The sequence below is a fragment of the Trachemys scripta genome, chromosome 19, assembly GCF_013100865.1.
Source record: "Trachemys scripta elegans isolate TJP31775 chromosome 19, CAS_Tse_1.0, whole genome shotgun sequence".
In the NCBI taxonomy this organism is placed as follows: domain Eukaryota; kingdom Metazoa; phylum Chordata; order Testudines; family Emydidae; genus Trachemys; species Trachemys scripta.
Genome location: NC_048316.1, coordinates 7,750,596 through 7,773,165, shown reverse-complemented (window position 1 = coordinate 7,773,165; position 22,570 = coordinate 7,750,596). Strand labels below are relative to the sequence as shown.

The 22,570-nt window shown below is 47.9% G+C and overlaps 1 protein-coding gene across 3 annotated transcripts in view; it reads left to right on the top strand.

The window, feature by feature from the left end:
• The first annotated feature begins 1,449 nt into the window (after nt 1–1,449).
• PUSL1 (pseudouridine synthase like 1) overlaps nt 1,450–22,570 on the top strand; it is a 74,511-nt gene continuing 53,390 nt past the window's right edge. For 2 of the 3 annotated variants that reach the window (XM_034753458.1, XM_034753456.1), the window contains exons 1-3: nt 1,450–1,756; nt 5,613–5,670; nt 20,737–20,924. In XM_034753458.1, the coding sequence (XP_034609349.1) occupies nt 1,698–1,756; nt 5,613–5,670; nt 20,737–20,924 (305 nt within the window). In that variant the 5' untranslated portion in view covers nt 1,450–1,697. The remainder of the gene's footprint in view (nt 1,757–5,612; nt 5,671–20,736; nt 20,925–22,570) is intronic. The other variant, XM_034753457.1, reaches the window with a different exon arrangement.

Sequence of the window (22,570 nt, the reverse complement as noted above, 5' to 3'; positions counted from 1 at the left end):
GACTGATCTGTCACTGGGTGAATTTCATAATTCCCATGGCTAGCCCAGGGGATTCTAGCACCAGTTCGTGCTGCTTTTGACAGCACAAATTTCTGCAAGGTCCCATTCATGATGAATGCTATATACAGTAGTTGCTTCTGCCAGGGCAGCATGGCTCCTTTAGCTTTTGCTTTAATTATTTATTTTGAGGGGCACAGATTGAAAAAGGCACACCTGGACAACACATGATTGTTTTCCTGTTGCAATCCACACTGTAGATTATTGTAAACTAATGGATTTTAAACCTAAAGGATAACATTCTTAGGGTGGGGTGTAGGGTGACCAGATGTCCTAATATTAGGGGATTTGTAATTTTTTATAAGTGCCTTAGGCATCACGACTACAGGCTGGATTCTCGAAAGCATGTAGGTGCCCAGCTCACCTCAGTACTTTTGAGGATCTGTGTCTTAAATTCCTTTTGAAAGTGGGACTTAGGTCCTAAGTGACTTATCCACTTTTCAGAGTAGCAGCTGTGTTAGTCTGTATCCGCAAAAAGAACAGGAGTACTTGTGGCACCTAGAGACTAACAAATTTATTAGAGCATAAGCTTTCGTGGGCTACTGCATCCGAAGAAGTGGGCAGTAGCCCACGAAAGCTTATGCTCTAATAAATTTGTTAGTCTCTAAGGTGCCACAAGTACTGTTCTTTATCCACTTTTGAACATTCTGCCCAGAATTTCTTTTTCACTGTTTGTGCTGTTTGCTTATTGTGTTTTTCAAGTTATTCTTAGGTGGTGGTGGTGCCATGTTGATACAGACTAGTCAGTTTCCCCTTGGGTTACTTCAGTGTCTAGTCAATTCCATTTTCAAGTCCCCCCTGCAGCTGCCTGGCGTGCAAACTGCGGGGAAACATTTTGGTTAAAAACAAAAACCAAACCCACAACTGTTTCCCCCAAGGGAGCATTTTTCAAGGCTCAAAAGCTACAGGATGGAGCAGACGAGACCCTTTAAAGGCTAAACCTCGCTAGACCTTTAAAAAAATTTTTTTTCTTTTGTAAATCACAAAGCCATTACACGTTTTATACCAAAGGCAACACTTTTCCTCACTCCCTAGAGCTGATTGCAACTAAGTATCGGCTCCTCCTCTTGCTCTGTGGGTGGCTAGGGCTTGCCAAAGTTGCAAGCAGCCGCGACACCAACCTCTTTAGGCCCCTGAAAGCTTTCTATCTCCTGAACATGTGCACCGATGTGGCGCCCCTGGTCGCTGCCTGCAAAATGCATGGATGAAAATGCACCCTGGAAGGGGCGCGCGGTTTGGCGAGACAGCCAGGGGCGAGCTGCCCCGCGCCCTGGGAGGGGAAACAAGACGGGAAACCTAGGCGAGGGGAGAAAATTCATTGCTGGGTGGCCCCGGGAGAGGAGGCAGCTGTAGGAGCTGCCCTGCAAGGAGCCTATGGGAAGGCTGGTTGCCGAAACTGAAATCGGATCCCCCGGCAGCTCCACGCTGGTTCGGGCATGGGTCCTGGGCGGAGAGGGGGTTTGCTCTGACCTCGCAGTTTTCCGTGCAAAGCGGGACAGGGGGGGAGAGTTATATTCAAGCAGAGACAATGAGGAGCAGGTCCGGGTTGCTAAAATCCAGAGGGGGGAGATGTAACAGTATCTTCTGCGCGAGCCTGACCTGAAAGCCGAGCTTTTAAAGGAGAGCCTTTGCAAACAGAGATGAGTTCTCCCACAACTCGGTACTTGGTTTTCTTTCAGTACTTTGGGACTAAATATAGGTAGGTGCCGTAGTGGTGGTTATCCTCCCGTACTGTGGTGTTGGTAAAACAAGCCCGTGATCTATACATTCATAGGGTGGGGGTGTAGGGTGACCAGATGTCCTAATAGTAGGGGATTTGTTTTATATAGGCAACTATAACCCCTGGGAGATATACCTATCTCATAGAGCTGGACGGGACCCTGAAAGGTCATCGAGTCCAGCCCCCTGCCTTCACTAGCAGGACCAAGTACTGATTTTACCCCAGATCCCCCAATGGCCCCCCTCAAGGATTGAACTCACAACTCTGGGTTTAGCAGGCCAATGCGCAAACCACTGAGCTATCCCTCCCCCAATTTGTGTCCTAATTTTTCACACTTTCTATCTGGTCACCATAAAGGGGTGGGAGGCACAGAAATTACACACCCGTCTTGAAGGTAAATAACTCATTGTCTTTTTGGTAACTATTAATCACATTATTGAATGCATAGGGAAGGGGAGGAGAGCAGGAATACATCTACTGGGGATTAGAAATTGGAACTAGGTCAAATTGTTTGGGGTGGGGGAGATTTTGTCCTGGTTCTCTCCTCCCTCAAAGCCCTACCTGGAGTGATGGGGGACTGAACGATGACACATGTCCCTTGGAGGATAGAAAAAAGAGCCAGATTCTGATCTCAAACTGGTGTAAATGCAAAGTAATTCCATTTGAATTGATGAAGGTATTTCAGAATGAGGCCCTGATCCAGCAAGCGGTCCCATGGGGGGCTGATCTCTGCACCCCGAAGAACAGTTTGTAGATTGCATCTGAAGAAGTGGGGGGGTTTACCCACGAAAGCTTATGTCCAAATAAATCTTGTTGTTTTTGTGGGTACAGGCTAACACGCCTACCCCTCTGAAGTTTGTAGATTGGGACTTATAGCAGAGTAACTTGGCTTCAGAGTTTTTGCGGGTGTAGCTTCGTTGCATAGGAGTGTGAAAATAAGAGCTGTCCAGCAAAAGCTCCAGTGTAGGTGCAGTTATGGGGAACTGGTATATACTGGTATATACTATAAACAAACTCTGTTGCCAGTATTGGCTACGGGCAAATCCTTTCTAGTGTAGACAAGGCCTCAATGTCTATAACTTTCAGCCTGTCATTTCTACTTTGTCTCTAATGTGAGAATCAAAATCACTCACATGCAGGTCAGCGACTGTTGGAATGAGTAGAGTTATTTCTTGCAGCGCTCGGTTTTCGCAGTGTTGCACAAGGTCCCTGCCTCGAGAAGTTTCTGATCTGAAGCTCCAGTCTCGCAAATGCGCATGTTTGCGCGGGTGACATTACAGTCAGTCGCACTGCTCGCTCGCCATAGCGTCAGCGGGGTTGGGACGTTATCCTGAAAGCCTTTACCTTGTGCAAATCGTCCCCAGGACTTCAGTGGGGTTGTCATTATCGTTAATGTTGACTGATGTGCAATTGCTCCAGCTATATGCTGGGGGCCTTCCAGACACTTAGAAAGGGTGGCCTGTGACCCTGGCTCATGAAGGTCAGAGCAGGAGAACGGTTTCAGTGGTAGCCGTGTTAGTCTGTATCAGCAAAAAGAATGAGGAGTCCTTGTGGCACCTTAGAGACTAACACATTTATTTGGGCATACGCTCTCGTGGGCTAGAACCCACGGAAGCTTATGCCCAAATAAATGTGTTAGTCTCTAAGGTGCCACAAGGACTCCTCATTCTTTTTAGAGCAGGAGAAGGATCTCAAGGAACTTTTATGAGGGCAATTTAGGAGAAACGTAAGTAGTAGGAGGGAAAAGTAGCAGAGAATGGAGTTATGTAGCGGCTTAAAGGTGAGGACAGGTAGCTTGAACTTGATATGGAAGGCTAGAGGGAAAATCGGGGATGTACTTTGGAGAAGGGAGTGATGTGATCAGAACATTGGGGGAGGAAGGAAGGTGACTTTTGGCAGTATTTTGCGTGGATGGGATGGGGGAGCAAGGGAGAAAAGCAGGAAGACCAAAGAGGAGGAAATCTCAGTAGCTAAGGAGAGATCCTTGGTGTGGCAGTTCCGATGTAGGTGGGAGGATGGAGGCCTGGCTAGGGAACGAGGAGAAAAGGATGGATTGTGTTTTCTGCAGTCACAAACCTTTTTGCAAAGTAAAATAAATAAAGAAAAGTGTTTAAAAATGCCAAGTGCTGTATGTGACCGTTTCCCTTCATCCTTGAATGATGCAGAGAGAACCAAGGCAGATAAACTTGTCTTTAGATGCAGTAAAAGGGCCATTTAATTTTTGCGGGGGGAGTTTGAACGTTGGATATGCCACGTAATCCATTTTGACAGCTGAGATTGCATTATTTTGCTTTTCTTTTTTTTTCCACTCGAGTGAGTCTCTTTAACTCTCGGCGAGACATTCTATTAGGCAGACAATGCAAGCAGAATAGAGAAGGAATAACTGAAATAAGATATGCAAATGTCATCTGTTGTTGAAACCGTAGTCATAGATTTGTGTCTGCATCTGCTGCTTAAATATTATTCTTTGCCTATAATCAGATTAGGCCGTTATTATTAATGGGACAATTACTAGAGCTGGAAAGCCGCAAACTCCATGCTATGTGAATTGTTAAGAAGTCTTTGTAAAACTTTGATTCCTATTTGTGTGGCCTCAATACAGTACAACACTTACCAGCCCTTGAAGTTAATGGGACATAAGCATGTGCTTAAGGTGATGCATGTGCTTAATTGCTTTGCTAAATGAGAGCCTGTCTAAATTAGCAGCGTGTAGTGGTAGGAAAACGTGTATATATAATTTTACTTCAATGTACAGTATTGGTGCCTGATCCAGAGTCCATGGCAATCTATCTACATTACTTGTCAGGACCCCATAACTGTAGTATAAGTGTCATGGAGCACTTGACAGTATTGAATGCATTTGTCCTCTCAACATCTCCGTGAGGTAGGGAAATATTTTTATACCCAGTTTACAGAGGGAAAAGTGAGGCACAGAGAGCCCAAGGGTCAACATTTTTAAGGGTATTTAGGTGCCTAAAGATGCAGGTAGGTACCTAATGGGATTTTCAAAAGCGTCTTTAGGCATCTAAATCTCTCCCTCGGGGTATGTCTGTGCAGCCCGCGGCCGCCAGCCCCCGAGCCTGGGTCGACAGACGCTACTACGCTAAAAATGGCCAGGGGAGGCAGTGCTGTGGCTCGGGCTGGAGCTCAGGTTATGAAGCCCCCTCCTCCCCCCCGCTTCAGAGCTCGAGCTCCAGCTGCAATGTCCACACAGCAGTTTGTAGCACAAATAGTGCAAGCCCCAGTCTGTCGACCCCGGCTCGGTGCCATGGGCTGTGTAGGCGTACCCTTAACGACGCCCAAGGTCACGCAGGAAGTCTGTGGCAGAGGACGGACTTGACCCCGAGTCCTAGCTCAGTGCTTTAACCATTGAACCATCCTTCCTCTTGTACTGGGTTTTGGGTCAGGCCCATGCAGCGGAGGGGTGAGCCATGCCAGTGAATGCTATCAGCTCCTCGAATTCCCCCGAATCTTGAAATGGTTAATAACAAGGAGAGCCTCGTCCTCCCTGATCTGAACAAGCAAACCCCATTCTTTGCAGGGGGACAGCACCCTTTATTCCTGGCTTCCCTCCCCCCCCCGCAGCCTGCCAGCCGGCTCGTACTGCTTTCTGCTCGCACGCACAGAAGTGGACGGTAGCATTTAATCCTTAGATCAGTTGTATATAAAGAATTCCCTGGATCTCAATCACCATCAGTCACTTGACAAAAAAAGCTGATGATCCTTATTTTGCTGTCGCCCAGGTGCCCAGCCTACGTGTGATGTTCGGCCATTGGCTGAAGGTTGGAATTCACTGACAATTGCTAATAACTGTTGTCCTTCTTTTGCTCTGCAGTGGTGTCATGGAGACATTGGCTGATCAGTCTGTGCTCGGTGTCCAGAATTACTTGGAGGTAGGTACTTGGGGTGGCACTGACACAAACCGAAAAGCTAAGGTTGCATTGTGGAACCACAGATATTATAAGGGGGAACATTTGTTCTTGTACTGACCACTTATAATAATAATAATACCTAGCTCCTCGTACAGCACTTTTAGTCTGTAGATCTCAAAGCTCTTTACAAAAGAGTTCAGTATTATTACCCCCATTTTAAAGATGGGGAAACTGAAGCACAGGGGATGAAGTGACTTGCACAAGGTTACCCAGCAGTTCAGTGGCATTGTTGTTAAGGATTTGATCCAGGACAAGTTTTTCATGCCTTTTCTTTGTTTTTTGAGGGGATGTGGGGGCCAGTCCTGCAAGCTGCTCTGCATGGGCAGGCACTTGTCTAAATGCAGAGTTGTGCTGGTTTACCTTGAGATTTGATTTTAAACCGGTTTGGTTAAACTGGTGTTCGTGTAGCGCCGGATTAGCTAAACTAGTTTAACTAAATGGGTGAAAGTTTATGTGTAGACAAAACCTGGCTTACTATAGGACCCTGTGGTAGTCATCCAGCTTTTTTTGTGCCCAGTTTTCCCCACCTATAAAAGAGGTATTAAAATACTTTCCTCCCAGGGGCATGAGAGTTTTACTGGAAGGATGTTTGTAAAACCTCCTCAGATCCTTGTATGGATGCAAAGCATTGTTATTTCCAAAGCCTGCAAATGCATTTGTTAAACTGGTGTCACATTCCAAAGCCATGTATTTAATAGCTGTTTGCCATTAACAAAAACTCAGTTATTCCTATGGTATATTAAAATTAATGATTTGTGCTTAATTTTAATGTGAACACTCATAAGAATGGTGTACTTAGCCTGTTGTCCCAGAGATGCAATCATGAATGACTGGTTTAATCTTAATGTATGTTCCTCATGGTCATTATTGTCTCAAAGGGGGCAGCACTTTCACTCAGCCATTACTTTTCTGTAATCTCTGTTGGGAACTGTACCGAGGGAACATCTGGTTCCTAGATCACTTGTCTAATGTGCAGGAATTTTGTCTGATGTAGAGGAATTCTGCTAATCATGCTTATGTTGTTTAAGTGCATTCCTCTGCAGAGGGTCGTATGACTGTCCTATCTAAGCAAAGCCATCAGAAATGTTTAATTAGCGCTGGAGTCTTACCCTCTGTCCTCTCACTAATTGACAGGCAGTGACAATCTCTCAGTTTCTACACAAGCAAAACCAAATAGCTTCAAATTAGAGAGACTTGATACTGAGTTGGAGTCTTCCTGGTAGAGCAATTAAAAGCGATCCTGTGTGTCTGCCCGTGTACTTACATAGCTCCCCTCACTGTACCTCGCAAATGTTAATTAATGTATCCCCACAAAACACCTGTGCCGAAGTGTTGTTTTCCCCATTTTACAGATGGGAAGCTCAGGCCAAGAGAAATTAAGGAACAAATCCTCAAAGGTATTTAAGTACCTAACCTTCATGGATTTCAATGGGAGTTAGGTTCCTAAACACCTGATAATCTGGGTTTCTGAGACCTGCCCATGGTCACACAAGGAGTCTGTTGCAGAGTGTAGGACTGAATGTAGGGTCCCTGAGTCTCAATACAGGGCCTTAACAATAAGACATTCTTCTTCGCTGCCTGGCCAAACTTAAACCAAAAGCTGGCTTGTAAGAAGAACTTTTCATGAAACCTAAGACCAGTAGAAATGGTTCTGAAAATTCCAGTGGAAACGGTTTTTGTTTTTTAAGCTAAACATCCCCCTGCAGAACTGCAATCCAAACATTGCAGCATTGTGTTAGTGTGGGACACCCAAAGGTGAAACTGACTAGAAACTGTAAACAAAAGTGAGACAAGGCGGGAGAGGTAATATCTCTTTCTGGTACAACTTCTATGGGTGAAAGAGAGAAGCTTACGTAGAGTTCTTTGCTCTGTAAATCTCTCGCATCAACAGATGTTAGTCCAATAAAAGATTTACCTCACGCACCTGGTCTCTTTAATATCCTGGGATCAGCACAGCTCCAGCAACGCTGCATGTAAACAAGAGTGAAATTGGCTAGTTCATTTTCATTGTCAAGATGACAAGAAATGCAAAAACTGAAGAAGGAAATTTGCCATTAAAAGTTCTCTCCGGTTTTAATGCTCTCGGATATAACTATGAACACATATAAAGAAACCTTGTGGGGTTTTTAAATGATTTCTAACCTGAAAGTATCCCTTTAATACACTGGATATGGGTTTGATCCTACAAACACTGTGAGTAGCGTCTGAATTGTTCCATTAACTTCCAGGAGACTTCCCACGGTGGTCAGGACTTCTCTCTGTATCAATTGTTAACAGGATTGGGCCCTAACTGTGCAGTAGCAGTGAAAAAAGACCTGTTCCTATGTCAGCCAGTAGAAAGTGGGGCACTAGTACAGGTTGCAGAATTAATGCTCTGCACATCTAGGCATTTTTGTAATGTAATGCTAAGTTAATTACAATTCTGTATTGAGTGGCACATCTCTGAACACTGCCAGTGATTCCCCTGTCCCCACGAGTGGCTGTAATTAAAAGGAGACTCTGCTGTCTTAATTTACTTCTTGCAGTCGGGGTAAGTTATAAGCTAAAGTGAAACACATGCCTTTTTGTGTAAGAGATGAGATTTGAGCTGTCAGAGAGGTTACAATCCAGGCACCTTGTGCTGCAGCTGACTGCTATCCAGAATGAGACACTCACACCACTGTTTCTAGTCACTTCTGAAGCAACAGAAATGATGTATGGTTCTCATAAGCTTTACTTCTGGAAAGATTATCCTCTGGCATGTTTCTGGGCTGGGTTTAGGCTTGCCAGAAGCAGAGATTAAACCATATGTTTTATTCTAGCCAATCTAGGTTCTATATGATGGCTTCCCTCCCCATAGTATCTGAGCGTAGTATTCTTAGAGCAGCATGTTTTCTTATCACCTCTGGGTTTTAAGGACAGTGTGCATGTCTCTGGCATAGTCTTAGCGCTTGCTCTGCTTTTCCTCTTTGGAGGCGTGTGTATGTTTGGGAGGGGTGTGCAGGAGGGAGCTGTGTGCAGTTTAATAGATGGTGTGAACCCTTAGCACCGAATCAGTGCCCCAACATGGTGTCAGGTGGTGATACACTTTTGGAGGTGCTGTCCTTTTAAGATGAAATAGTAAACGTCTATGGTCGCTGAAAAGAATGACTTGTGGCCATTAAAGATCACTCTTCACGTTTTGCACGGGTAGAATTGTAGACCTTGATGTCCTGGTTAAGTTTGAGCTAGGTTAAGTAATGCCTACCTAAAAAAAAACATTACTCTTGCCGCTTCAGCTAACAAGCAGTATTCTTTGCTTTCTGGACGAACTGTTGTATTGTCTTTCTATGTGCTCTTAAACAGCTGACATTTTTCAGAGCTGTCAGAGACACCTGCATGTCAGTGATGGGTCAGATTACTCTTGGGGGAATGATGCGCCATTACGCATGCGCAGAATTTATGTTCCCCGCAGATTTCTTTGTATCCCCTTCCCCCCCAAAATGACTTTCTGATAGGAAAGCAAAGGGAAGCCACAAGAGTGGTCATGTGACCCTCCCCAGCAGTACGTTTCGGGTGCCCATGGCAGCCGGCAGAGAGGTAAATTGCTGGAGGGCAGGGGGCGGGACTGGGGAAGACCCGGCTGGTGGCTTCTACCCTGCGCCGGGCTCAGCTGCTAGTCCTGGCTGGGCTGGGGAGGACAGGACTACCTCTTCCCTTGAACGGTATACAGGGCCGGGTCAGACCCACACCCAGATTTTTCCCCCAGCTGAAGGAAGCTCTGCAAACTCCTCCGGCCCCCCACTTCCTGCACCCATTGCTCCTCAGCTGCATGGGGAAGGATCTCTGTACAGGGAGTGTCTCCCCCAACCGCCATGCATCCAAACCCCCTCATACCCAGACCCTCCCGTTGAGCCTCACACCTGCTGTACCCAGAACTGCACTGAGGAGCCCCACTCCCCCTGCACTTGGACCACCCCAATGAGTCACCTGGATCCCCACCCCACCGAGCCCCAACCAGCTGCACCTGGATTGCCACCCCACTCCTCCAGCATCTGGACCTCCCCACACCCAGACACCCAGGCCTTCTGGCTGGCTGCCCCAGAGAGTCATGGATGTGTAGGACTGAGCCAGATCTGGGAACGTGACTGCGCGATGCCTGGCGCGATGCCATCACTCGCGGTCACTCTGACTGACTGGTGCAATGGTCCTTAGAAGACTCTGCATCTGTGTATTTGCCATGCTTGTTTTTGATGGCCCGTGTTGGCATTCATTCGGCACTCACTGCTGTGGTAGCCGAGGGCTGTCTGTAATTCTGGTGGTGGGAGTTAGAGCCGTCCGACTGCTGAGGCACTGGTCTGGGAATTGGGAGACTCGGGTTTTATGCTCCGCTTTGCCACCCACCTGCTACATGACCTTAAGCAAGTCACCTAATCTTAGTGCCTTGGGTTACCCATTTGCAAACTGAGGATAATAATTCTCTCATCCGTTGGCCGAGAGCTCTGAGATCTATGGAGGGAAAGTGCTGCCTAGGGGCTAAGAATCATAACTCTAATTGGAGATCTCTGCAACATTTATTCATATTGCTCATTGATTTATAAAGCACCCACCCATCTCCAGAGATGTATCTGGAATGCTGCGTGAATGTTACACAGAGCTGGAAAGACAGAGAGTCCAAAAGGCCGTGTATCCCATTTACCCTGTCCTCTGCGTAGCATAGCACTGCTTTCCCTCCCTGCCCCATGCTTGGGGCATTGGATGAGCTCAGCAGTTGTTTTGCAACATTTGAGTGAGCAACATTTTGTTTTAACAAGCGAATGGGTAGAATGGGCAATTAAAAAAAAAAAAAAAAAGGAGGGGTGGGGAGAAAAAGTTAGATCAACATATTTGGTATTGTCATTTCATGGCATCGGCATTTTGATCTCCTCAGCTGCACGCTGGCCAATTCATGGATATGCTCGTTCCTTTCATGTGGTTGGATTGATGTCGGGCACTGCTGAGTCGGGTTGCATTTATGAGAACCACATGGGATGTCTTAAAGGAACATTAATGGAAAACTTCTGGAGTCTGTAGGAATTTGTCCCCTTTGCTCCACCTTCTTGCAACCTTGAACTCCGAAGGACATGATGTTCTTCGAGCGATTGCACGTGTCCGTTCCACTGTCGGTGTTGGTGCATTCCAGTGCATGGTTATCGGAGAGTTTTTACCCTTAGCAGGGCCGGTCAGGGTGGCCCGAGCGCCCTTTTCTGTCTTGTGCACATGGTGCAGGCATAAAGGGCTGAGCCACCCCAGGTCTCCTTCAGTTCCTTCTGCCCGTGATGGTTGTTGGAGCTCCCTGTCCTTGCTTCTACAAGTCTTTTCTCAATACCTGTATCTAGTGCCCGGATATTATTAGTGTCCTTTAGTAGCTAGTTAGTTTGTTAGGGTAAAAACTTGTTTTGTGTGGCTCTGGCACCCAGCTTGAGGACTGGTATTGGAGAAGTGCTGTGCTCTCCGGGTTTCAATGCCTGCCACTCTTGTAGTAGTGACCCTCACCCCAGCCACCTTAAGTGCTTAAAAGGCAGAGCAACCAGGTTAAAATATTTGCTGATGGAATCAGCACTTCGGCCTCCATCCGAGCCTTCTGCCTTGCTCTGGGTACCGAGCACCTTGGCGTCCGTCAGCACTGCACCTTCGGTGCTACTGGGAGGAAGAGGCAGATCAGCATCACTGGTACCAATAAAGAGGCGTCATCAAAAGACTCGAGGAGGATGAGCTCTTCCAGAGACTCAGGAGGGTGTTCAGAGAGGAGGCAGTCCCCAGAACACACTGCTAAGCAAGGGAGTTGCTGCGGGCCTGTTGAGACTGGCTCCTGAAGCACCTTCATCAGCATCTCCTTGCGCTGCAGAGCGTCTACCCGGGGCTGTCTCCTCCTGAGTCGTTGAGAGAGTTGTTGAACCTTCTGGAGCCACCGTCACCAGCACTTCAAGAAACTCGCCTGGCACCGGGGCTCAAGATACCTCCTCCAGCACCTTCACCTCCGCTCTGAGCAGCTCCACCGGATGTGGCTGTTAGAGTACCAGTGAGGCCGATACTGTCTAGGGTAGGGATCGGCAACCTTTGGCCCGTGGCCCGTCAGGGAAAGCTGCTGGCGGGCCGGGACGGTCTGTTTACCTGCAGCGTCTGCAGGTTCAGCTGATCGCAGCTCCCACTGGCTGTGGTTCACCGTTCCAGGCCAATGGGAGCTGCAATCGGCCGAACCTCTGGACGCTGCAGGTAAACAAACCACCCCGGCCCGCCAGCGGCTTTCTCTGATGGGCCACGTGCCAAAGGTTGCCGATCCCTGGTCTAGGGGAAAGCCACACATCATATCTTTGGCTGCCCTTTCTTCAGAGTTTGAGGCTCCTTCTCTGGCACTGATGGGTACGGTGCTGCCGAGGTCTCGAGAAGAAGCTTCCTACTTATTGGACTCTGAAGTGGGTTCCTGTGTACCCAACCTAGCCAGTCCCATCAGGAGGGATATGCCACCTGCCCGCCCTGGATTCCACCCCAGCGCCAGCAGGAAGCTTACAGGCGGGACCTTTGGGCTAGGCATAGCTGGGTCCAGGGTTGTACCTGTGGCCCTTTGGGAACCTTGGGGTCCCCCCCAAGTCAAGAGCATCCCTGCAGCCATTTCAGCCGGCTCCATGTGCTGGGCATGAGGAGAATGGTCACCACAAGCACCGTAGTGTTGGTACGAAGCAGAGTTGGGTTCCCTTTCATGAGCAGCTGCAAGAGGAGAAGGAACTGGACCAGCCCCTGGTGCCGTTAGCATCCTCTTCCTCATCTCCAGATGAGGCAATTGTGGCGCAACCTGGTTCTCCACCTCGGGGTGATTCTCAGACTCCTCTGGAGTTGTTGCGGAGGATGGTTATAGCTCTTGATAGCCACCTGGAGGAGGCTGGGAAAAAATCTCACAAGCTGGGGGACATTCTAACATCTGCGGCTCCAGCTAGACTAGCCCCATTCATTGGGAGAGCTATCGTAGAGCCCTACAGTTTGCACGTATGTGGTCTAGGTTGCCAAACTGTGCCTTAGACTCCTTCGGGGCTGGATGGTGGTGAAGTGCTCTCCTAGAGAGCACCACATAGGCATGTTAGTGTAAACATGTTTACGACTGCCCTCTCCTGGATGGAATCAAAACTGCTCAACTGTGCGCCATAGATCCTATACTGCTAACCAAGATTCTCCTTATCTCAAGTAGCTGGGGACTGGTCCTTTGGAGCAGGAGGTTTTGAGTCTATCCCCGCTGTCACCATGACGTTCACAAGTGGTCACGGCATGCACCATAGTGACAATCCTGTAGCCACAGATTTGTTCGTGTTCAGAGACTACCTGCATGAAGCAGAGAGATGGATCAGTTTTGCGGACTAAGCATACAGAGATAGAGGATGATTTAATATGTTTAGCTTTTTCCCCCCAGAAGATTAAAACTTTCTTTCTTGGTGAATATTTATTTAGTCTGCACCCCTTAAAAACTCGTATCATTTCTAGGGACGGGAGCAAACCTAGAACCCAGATCTAAGCATTCCCCCCCTCCCCCCGACTTATCTAGATCTGAACACTGTGGCTGGGCCATTTCTCTTGTTATTTCTTTATTAATATTGACAAGATATATAGGATCCGATCCTGCAGCCCTTACACACAGGTAACCCCACCATAAGTGCAATTTAGAGGGACAAACCTTCAGCATCAAAGCTTTTAACCCCCTTACTCAAATGAGTAGCTGTTACTCATGCAAGTGAGCACCTGGACTTGGGTGGGATTACTTGCATAAGGAAGCACTGTTAGGATTTGCAGAATCAAGCCCGTTTAGTGCTACAGCTAGTAAACTGCACCCAGTTTGATCTCCTCTAAAATGCAACAAACACAAATCCAATTTATACACTCCCAAGAAAACAGAACCCCCAGCCCTGAGCTGGTGTATGTTGCTTCTTCGTTGTATTTTTCTCCCTGAATTTATGTGCAGTGTGGTGCTTGCTGTTTGGTTTGAATCGTCTCCCGAGTGTGCTGATGAATGCTGCCCAGAACAAATCTTCCTGCACAAAGCTCTGCTTTGGCCAGCAGCTTTGTGCTATATCCAGATACTATTTCCCATGCAAGGGGGAGCGGGGATCAGAGCAGCCAAGGGCCGCGTGAGGCTGTTTCAGAACAAACTCCAAAGAAAAGAAGGTAGACACAGGAATGAGTCATCTGTTGTCCCTGTTTGAGTTGGATTGCTCCTCCAGCGATGTGGGCGACTGGCTTTTAGACCTAGTGAATGTCTCTACTGTACTCTCCTTGCTGCCGCAAGAACTTGCATCCATCACACTAAGTACCGGGCCAGATCCTCGGCTGGTGTGAATCGGTGTAGCACTGTCTAAGTCCATGAGGCTGTGCTGAGATATACCAGAAGAGGATCAGGCCCACTAATTTTAAAATGTACCCTCATGCCTCAGTAGACGGCTGTGAGCCAGCGCAGCACGTGGGGTCTCTGCACATCTGGTGCCTTCTTGATGGAATTCTCTTCCACATGCAGTTTGCCCTAGTGCTTCTGTTTTGACCTTTAAAACCCATTTGAAAGCATGCATTTCCCTTCTCTCTAATACGGCACAGTCAGAGAGGAAGCGTTGTCCAGTGGTTAGAGCGCACAGCAAGATTCAGGGAGCTCAGATTTTCTCAGGGTGCTGCCATTCATTATCTGTCTGGCTTTGGGCAGGTCACTTCACCGTCAGTGTGTTCCCCGGGGGGTGAATGCTATTCTCCGATCTCACAGGGATGTCATTAGTTTGCAACGCGCTGAAGGGACCTCCAGGGAGGTGCGAAGTGTTGTTTTTGCAGGGCTTACCCAGGGCTGGCTCCAGGGTTTTCACCACCCCAAGCAGAAGCAAACAAAAAAAAAGAAGCCGCGATTGCGATCAGCTCTGCCGCGCCTAGGGTGACCAGATGTCTCGATTTTATAGGGACAGTCCTGATATTTGGGGCTTTTTCTTATATAGGCTCCTATTAACCCCCACCCCCGTCCCGATTTTTCACGCTTGCTATCTGGTCACCCTAACCGCGCCCGCTTCAATCTTTGGCGGCAATTCGGCAGCTGGTCCTTCGCTCCGAGAGTGAGGGACCCGCCGCGGAATTGCCCCTGAAGAGCCCGACGTGCCGCCCCTCTCCTTTGGCCGCCCCAAGCACCTGCTTGCTGGGCTGGTGCCTGGAGCCGGCCCTGGGCTTACCCCAGTGTAACTGAGGGGAAACGTCACTGGAATCAGGAGAGCTGCACCATTGTCGCCGATAGAATTTGGCCCTGCAGCCAGAGTTTCTGCTGTCTCTGTGGGTCCAATACATCAAGCATCGCAGTTAGGCAGGTATCGTGGCTGGGTGACTTCTGATGTCCGGGATAGAGCTGAGAGACCTCATGTAACAAGCTTACCAGGGAGTTTTTCTAACTGCTTCCCCAGCTCAGTGGTTCTCAGACTTATTGGACTGGGCCTCCCTTCTTTGGGTCTGTAGTCAGTCAGCCCCTCCCATCCCCAAGTACGTAGACTGCCACCCTACCCTGAAGGCTTCAGAGCACGAGCCCCAGCCCAAGACCCAACTTCAGAGCCGTGTCCTGCTAGCCCGTCTCTGAAGCCGGGCTGGGAGCGCTTGCTTCCATGGGCTGTGTAGAGCCACCCTCAATGTCTGTTTTAACCTTTAAAGGGCAATTGGACCTGGGTCAGAGAGCTGAAAACCAACTCTTTCTATAGGCTGCAGCACTACAGGTGATGTCTCTCTGGTTCCTCTTCTGCGTTCAAGAGTTCAAACAGGAGCCGAGATTTCCCTGGCTCTGCAGGACTCTGTCCCTCTTCTCTGGATACCGCTGGACCTACCGGGGATTCCTGTTATTCCCTGGCTCTTCAGGATACTTTAAGGGCCCAGCTCCCACTGAAGTCAGTCCCATTGATTTGAATGGGAGTTGGATTGGGAAATTGGAGAATTTTTCTTGCATTTCCAAGGCACAAGATTGCATTGAACGGTGCAAGGTTCATTGTTGTTTTAAAAAAAAAAAAAAAAAAGGATTTACAGGTAGGGTTCCAGAGCTTCCCCCTTCTCCCCCACACTAGGACTTTATTCCCTCCCTCTGCAAATCTCTCAGCTCAGCCTTGGCTTGTGGCCCTTGTGCCAGAGCTTCTAAGTTGGGACCGAACCCAGTTTCCGTGGAAGTAGATGGGATCCTTGCGGTTCGCAGGTGTGTGGACTGAGGGGAGGATGGGCCCCAGAAGAATAATAGCAATATGGGATGTGGATCCATATCATTCTGGCACTTGAGTGGACGTTTTCATGCGGTTCTAAATGTGGAAACGCTTAGCGAATGACCTGTGAGAAGAACAGCCCAGCTAACTGCAAGTGGTTCTTTTCATGCATCACAGCGTAGGCAGGAATTCAGGGTAAAGTGAAACCCTTGGATGTGTATCCCAGCTCAAGGAATACTGTTGGCTGGAGAGACTGCACACCAGAAAGCAAAGTCCAATAGAAAGATGACTGGATCTAGGTAAATGAGGCACCTCCAGCATGTGTCAAGCCATCAAATGAAATGAACATCTGCTAAAGTGAGGACACTTGGAAGCAATGTGGGCTAAGAACCAGCACCTGGGGACTTCTAAGGCCTGAACCTCCTCTCGTTTGCACTGGAGTGACCAGGAGTAAGTCCATTCAAGTCAGCAGAGTTACACTGGTGTGAAAACAGCACAAGGGAGAGGAGACCCCACAATCCTAGACTCTAGTCCCACCTGTACCAGCCACTTGCTGGGTGACCTTGGGCAAGTCGCTTAATCCTTCTGCCTCAGTTTCCTCATTTGCATCTCTGAGATAATACCCAGGGGAGGTATTTGGGAGGCTTAATTAATATCAGTAATGCCGGGGTGAGTTCCTCCGATGAAAAGCACTATGCAGGTCCAAAGTGATTTTATTTTGTCATCAGGCTTTTCCCTGAAATTACTGAAGAGTAAATAATGCATCTTTTCATAATTCAGTACGGGTGATATTAGCAGATTAGCGTTGTGGGAATCAGGGGGAAACAAACCACCAGCTGCATATAGGCTCAAAGGACATCTGGATGGTCCAATTATGGGACACTCTCATAAGTGAAGGGGTCATTTGTGAGTTGCTTGCAACCGGGGTCAGCAGTTCAGCAATGCTCCGCATTGGGGAGATTAATTAGGACGTGCTTCCACTGAGCTATTAAAAAGGAATCTGGTGCAGGAGTCACTTGTAATATCTCTTAAAGACCACGTGGCCGCTGGGCTGGAGGGAAAATAGCTTTTAATAGCTCCGGTTTTGTTGTTGGTTATTCCTTGAATGTTCAGCACATAGATCCTTCAGTTTCCTCTCCAGAGAGTTCTGCATGGGAAGGACGCCTGCTGGATGGAGGCAGCTGTGCAAATAGCTTTTCTTTGTCCCCATCGTCCAGTTGTGGCTCTCTGTGGGTTCATTGTTCCCCATGTGCCAGTCAGTCAGTCAGTCCTGCTTGGATCGATCCTACGGTCCACGCTTCTTTTCCAGTCTATTCTCCAAAAAGAGAGACTTTCTCCCAGGAAGAGAGGTGAGAGCCAAACCTCAGCGCATGGCTCTCACTGCAGTACCTTCCAGTGCTGTTCAGACACAGGCTTGAAAGGGGCTGGAGAAGGGATGGGGTGGGTGTGGGGATCCCGCTGAGTCCTGAGCCCAAATGGACACAAATCCATACCAAGCCAAGCAGGGTGTTTCCCAGGCTCTAGCCCTGTTTCCCAAGGATGGATCTGCTGCGCTTCTCCTATGCCTGACAAAATCTGCTAAACCCAAACACGTCTTCCTGCAAGTTTGCTCTATAAATGCAACCTCAGCTTTACCATAAGTCGCTGAGCCACATGTCAAGGTCTGCTAAAGAAAACTGTTTAATTTCTGTCTGCTCCTCTCTGCTAAAGGGTAATAAATAAAGATTTTTCAATGTTAATTGTAACCACATGTGAGCTCCAAGAAAAGGCTCGGGTTGGGTGTGTTCTGGTTCCCAGGCCTTCCCCCTGCAGTTCAGTTACATTGTTGCGCTCCTCCCCATCCTTTTATAATGGTACGTTTTAGCAGAGAGGATTCTGGACTCTTAGAAATAGCAGGAGTCTGGAAGGTATTTCCGAGTGAGCGGTTAAAACTTTATTGACTCTCGGTACCAAATTGAAATCTAATAAAGATCACTGCTTGCTTTCCTTGGGGGGGGGGCGCGGACGGAGGGGGCGAGGAGTGAGAGCCAATGCTAGCCATTAATCTGGGTTTCTCCTTTATTTCTTTTTCAGCCCATCTTTCTGATCTCTCTCCGTCCTAACCACTCTGGCTAACTGCCTTAGTCTCTCCCTAGGGGCCGGTGAACATGAGGCTGAAAGGGGTGCTTGCACAATGAGATCGCGAACGTGCTTTGAAAACTTGAGTGTAGACGGGGCAAGTTGTGTTTTAAAATGTGTAAAGTCAGTCCTGGTGAACCCTAGGCTCCTACCCACTCACGTGTTAAAATAAAACCTGCCCTGTCTTCTCTAGGGTTTTTAAGAAAACGTAATTCGGCCTAGCTCGTGCGCGCAGACACGCCTAATTAGCTGCATTAGAGGACACCACATTAATCGGGGTTTTTCTTTACTTTCCCAGTAGGGGGGCAGTAAAGATATCACACCTGTTTGTTTTTTCCAGCCCTTAGTTATGGGGCAAGGGGGGTGGGGGAACAGCTGTTGGGGAGGAGAGTGGTGGGGAATGGGAACTGAAATCCCTTTCAAAAGGTGTTTAATTCACTGTGGAAGCTGTGCTGTGGTGCAGAACCTTGCAGATATTAAAGTACTTCCGCTACCCTTGGTTTAAAAATGGTGATTTTTAGTATTATTGGGTGTAATTTTTAACTGTCCCGTCGTCCCCCTTTCCTACCCCCCCCCCCATCTCACTTCACAGCTGCGGTGTGATTCAAGGGTGGTATGGTGGCACTAGTAAAATACAGTCCCCTCGCTCTATAAATAATATATTGCCCGTAGTCATTTTAATTTTAGTCTTGCTGTGACTAACATCCCAGTCGTGTTAGCAGGACATCGCATCAATGCTAAGATGACTCTCACTGGGAAAGAGAGGCAGTATTTTTAAACAGGAGCAGCCCAATTCTGTGTCATAGTAACATATGTGACCAATGAATAGAAGGGTGTGACTTGAGTCCATATGGTTTATCCCGTCACTCATATCCCTGCGTGTATGTCCTTGCATCAGCTCCAACGCTACATGTGCGTATTAATGGGGAAGTGCCTTGATCCTTGGGCGATATCATCTATTCCTGAGACTAATGAAATGCATGAGCTAGGTGCTGTGTTACTGTTAGTCTGATCTGCTGGCCCCTCCTCTGATCTTAATATAATTGATGGAAGCCTATTGCTCCCTTTATGGGTGGGAGGAATCTTTGGCTTGAGATATTTTATTCAGCTGGGGTCTGCTCTGAAAATGAAAGGGTGAACCCTGCACCTGCTAAAGTCTGGTGTCAAAACTGCAGGGGTGTTGGATTGGTCCCTAGGTGCTGCTGATGTGTCTCTTGAGTGAATGGCTTCCATGTTCTTTTAAGTGTGTGTGCATAGAGTCAGGCTAAGATCAATAGCATTGTAAGAAAGCCTCTGGTCTGCGGACCGCTGATGGTCCACAGACTATGTCTAAGATTTCCAAAGGGGTCTGCACCTCCATTCGAAATGTTTTAGGGGTCCGCAAATGAGAACCGGTGGTAAATCACTGTAAATGCAGTTACTCACCAATCACAGGATAAGCTGCTGGGTTGCACTTAAACGCTGGGTGCATCGACTAAATGTCATGTCTAAGCTGTGACTTAAAATGCAAACGGTTGTCTTGCCTCAGTTTGTAAGGGTCACCGAGAAGGGGAATGGATTTGCCCACCTGACCTGCCACTCTGCTAAATGTCATCTCTGCTCAGTCAATCCATATGGCAAGGTGGAAAGAGTGACCAGGGCTAGGGAAAATCTGAGACAGCCATATCTTGGTGGAAAACTGGATTTAGAATCTGGGTCACCCTAAAGGGGAAGTCACTTTAGAATCATAGAAAAATATTAGGGTTGGAAGAGACCTCAGGAGGTCATCTAGTCCAATCCCCTGCTCAAAGCAGAACCAACCTTTACAAAACAACCAGCCAACCTCCTCTTCTATCTTCTGTTCTGTCTAGGTTTTTATACCATCCTCGTCACCACAGTGTCTGGGCACCTTCCAGTCGTGCATTAAGCATTGTGACTAACATCTGTTGTATGTGATTTCCTTCTTCCCTGATGACAATTGTATGAAAAGCAACGGCCTACATCTACAGTGGGGATTAGGGATTTTGAGTGCCTCCATCTTTGGGTGTCCAGCCTAAGGTGTCTTTTAAAGGGGCCTGATTCTCAGAGGGCAAATGCGCCATACTGTGTGAAAATCAGGCCCCTTTAAAGTGTCTGAAACTGGGCCCCCAAAATCACCCCGTCGTGTTTGAAAATTGGGTTTTGTTTTGTTGTTGGCCTCAAAGAAACGAAAGCACCCACTGGTCTGCTTTCTGCAAGGGGCTGAGGCCTCTGAATTGGACTCCTGTTGATGTCCTTGAAAGCTGATGGACCCCAGCCCCTTGCAGAATGGATCCCTTGATGAGAACCGGGAAAACATTATTAAATATTTGCCAGTAACAGAGCTGGCTGGTTTTGTTTCCAGCTCAAACGATCGGAGGCCAGTACTTAGCACTGAGTCATGGTGAATGTGTAGAGGGCTTGGAGCGGGGAGTTCTCTTTTCCCTGGTGTGTAACTGTATAAAAGAAGTTTCAAAGGAAGAAGCAGATGAACAGATGGAGGAAGTTCCGTTTGCTGCACATGCTCGCGTTAAATGTGTGCGATTGGTGCTCTACCAGAGCAAAGGTCAGATCACTTCAGTGGGACCAGGCCTATAAACATGCCTCGCTTCTGCTCCCGTTGATTGCCGTGGTGCAGGAGAGGGCACGTGGGAGAGCCAAAGAACATGGCGTTGTGTCGTAATGCCTCCTTGCGAATCCCTTGCTCACTGTCCCTTCTGTTGGATTGCAGCGGGCGGCACAGAATCTCAGACCCGTCACTCCCATCAAGTTCTACGTCTCCAGCCGAACAGACACCGGCGTCCATGCCCTCTGCAACTCCGCTCACCTCGACGTCCAGAGAGGCGTCGGGAAGCCGCCTTTCCCTGAAAGCGTTATTGTCTCCGCCCTCAATTACCACTTGAAGCCCGAACCAATCAGGTGAGTTTGGTGGAGGGACAAAATCTTTCTCTGCGATTGCTGGCGAAGGTGCGATGAGCTCCCTCGTGTTTATCCACAGAATGGGTCTGGCTGTCTTAAACATCTCGGCAAGCTCCCCACCCGCGTCCACACACACACAGACAGACAGACACACACACAGTCTCCCCTGTCCCACCAGTACCGTTTGGCAGTCGGGCAGTCTCATCATATCACAATAATGGTACTTTGTGGAGAACCCTCTAAGGGTTGAAATGAGGGGATCCGGCTCTTGTAGTTGCTACATTCAGGGCATGGTCAACCAATGATGCTACGACTGTAACTTCACAGAAAGCTGCAGATTGCTCATGTCGTCGAATTTAGCTCTTCATAAAAGCAGTTCTCATAAAATCAGCTTCGTTTGGACAAAACCCAGGTCGAAACACCTGCTCCCACAGACCTTGCTGCTGGGAAAAATATGATAATTAAACCAAAAGCTTTTGTCGGGAAGTTGCATGTATTATATAAGCAATTCATGAGCTATATTGTATGTATATTTTCTGTGTTTCTAAAGTATTGGGTGGATTTAATGTTCCTTTGTTTCCTTCCTAAACTGTTGTGTGCTGTTACTGTGAGCTGTTAATAGTGCTATAGTCCTCCTCCGAGGTGGATGCATTTCAGTGATTATTGAGTGAACTCTAAGAGCGATGTTTACATCTATCTTTTTTTTTATTGTTTTGAATGCTTTGTGAAAAACAACCAAAAAAAACCCTTCCAAATTGTGACAAAGAGTCCTGTGGCACCTTATAGACTGACCGACATATTGGAGCATAAGCTTTCATGACGAAGTGGGAATTCACCCACGAAAGCTTATGCTCCAATGCGTCTATTAGTCTATAAGGTGCCAGAGGACTCTTTGTCACTTTCTCCCAAATTGGGGCACCAACATGTTGTTTGCAAACCATCACTTTGCTTGTATGCTCTAGCTCTATGCCATACCCACTATCTGTCTTGTCTATTTCGACTGTAAACTCTTTGGGGGCTGGGATGATCTCTTTGTTAGTACAGCACCTAGTACCATGAGGTCCCCATCTCGCCTGGTCCGTAGGCGCTACCGTAAATAATAATCTACGTAAGTGCTTTACAGTCCAAATTGGCATTAAGGAAAGCAGGTAGTTGGGTCAGTGCCTGAGACCTGAATGATAGATCCTTGATGTAAGATGCCCATTCATGGTGCTTACGTGGCCTGCTCCATCACATGTCGCCACAACCCACCTGCTGTCTGCTGGCGTGAAATTAAACAAAGGGACGCTTATGAAGGCAAATATTTTCCTGCCAGAGCCAACGGGCTCAGGACAAAAAACAAATCCCCAATGGACCCTGTGAAAGGATTGTTGTTAAGCATAGCAACATTATTGTAAAGCGCCTCTTCCCCCCCCCCCCCCAGCCTCCCTGTTTGCTTTAAATCCTAATCTCCTCTTTTGTATAGCAGGGCCCGACGCAAATGCCGACACAGCAAGGCCTGGGATTTGGGGGCTGACATCACAGTTGCATCTGATCTCAGCATTGCAGGATAGAAAATCCAGTCGTCCGACATTGGGGGACTGCGCCAACCCTGGCTGTAAATTGTGCCGGCTCTGAGATTTTTGCGTGGGTGGTCATTTGTTGAG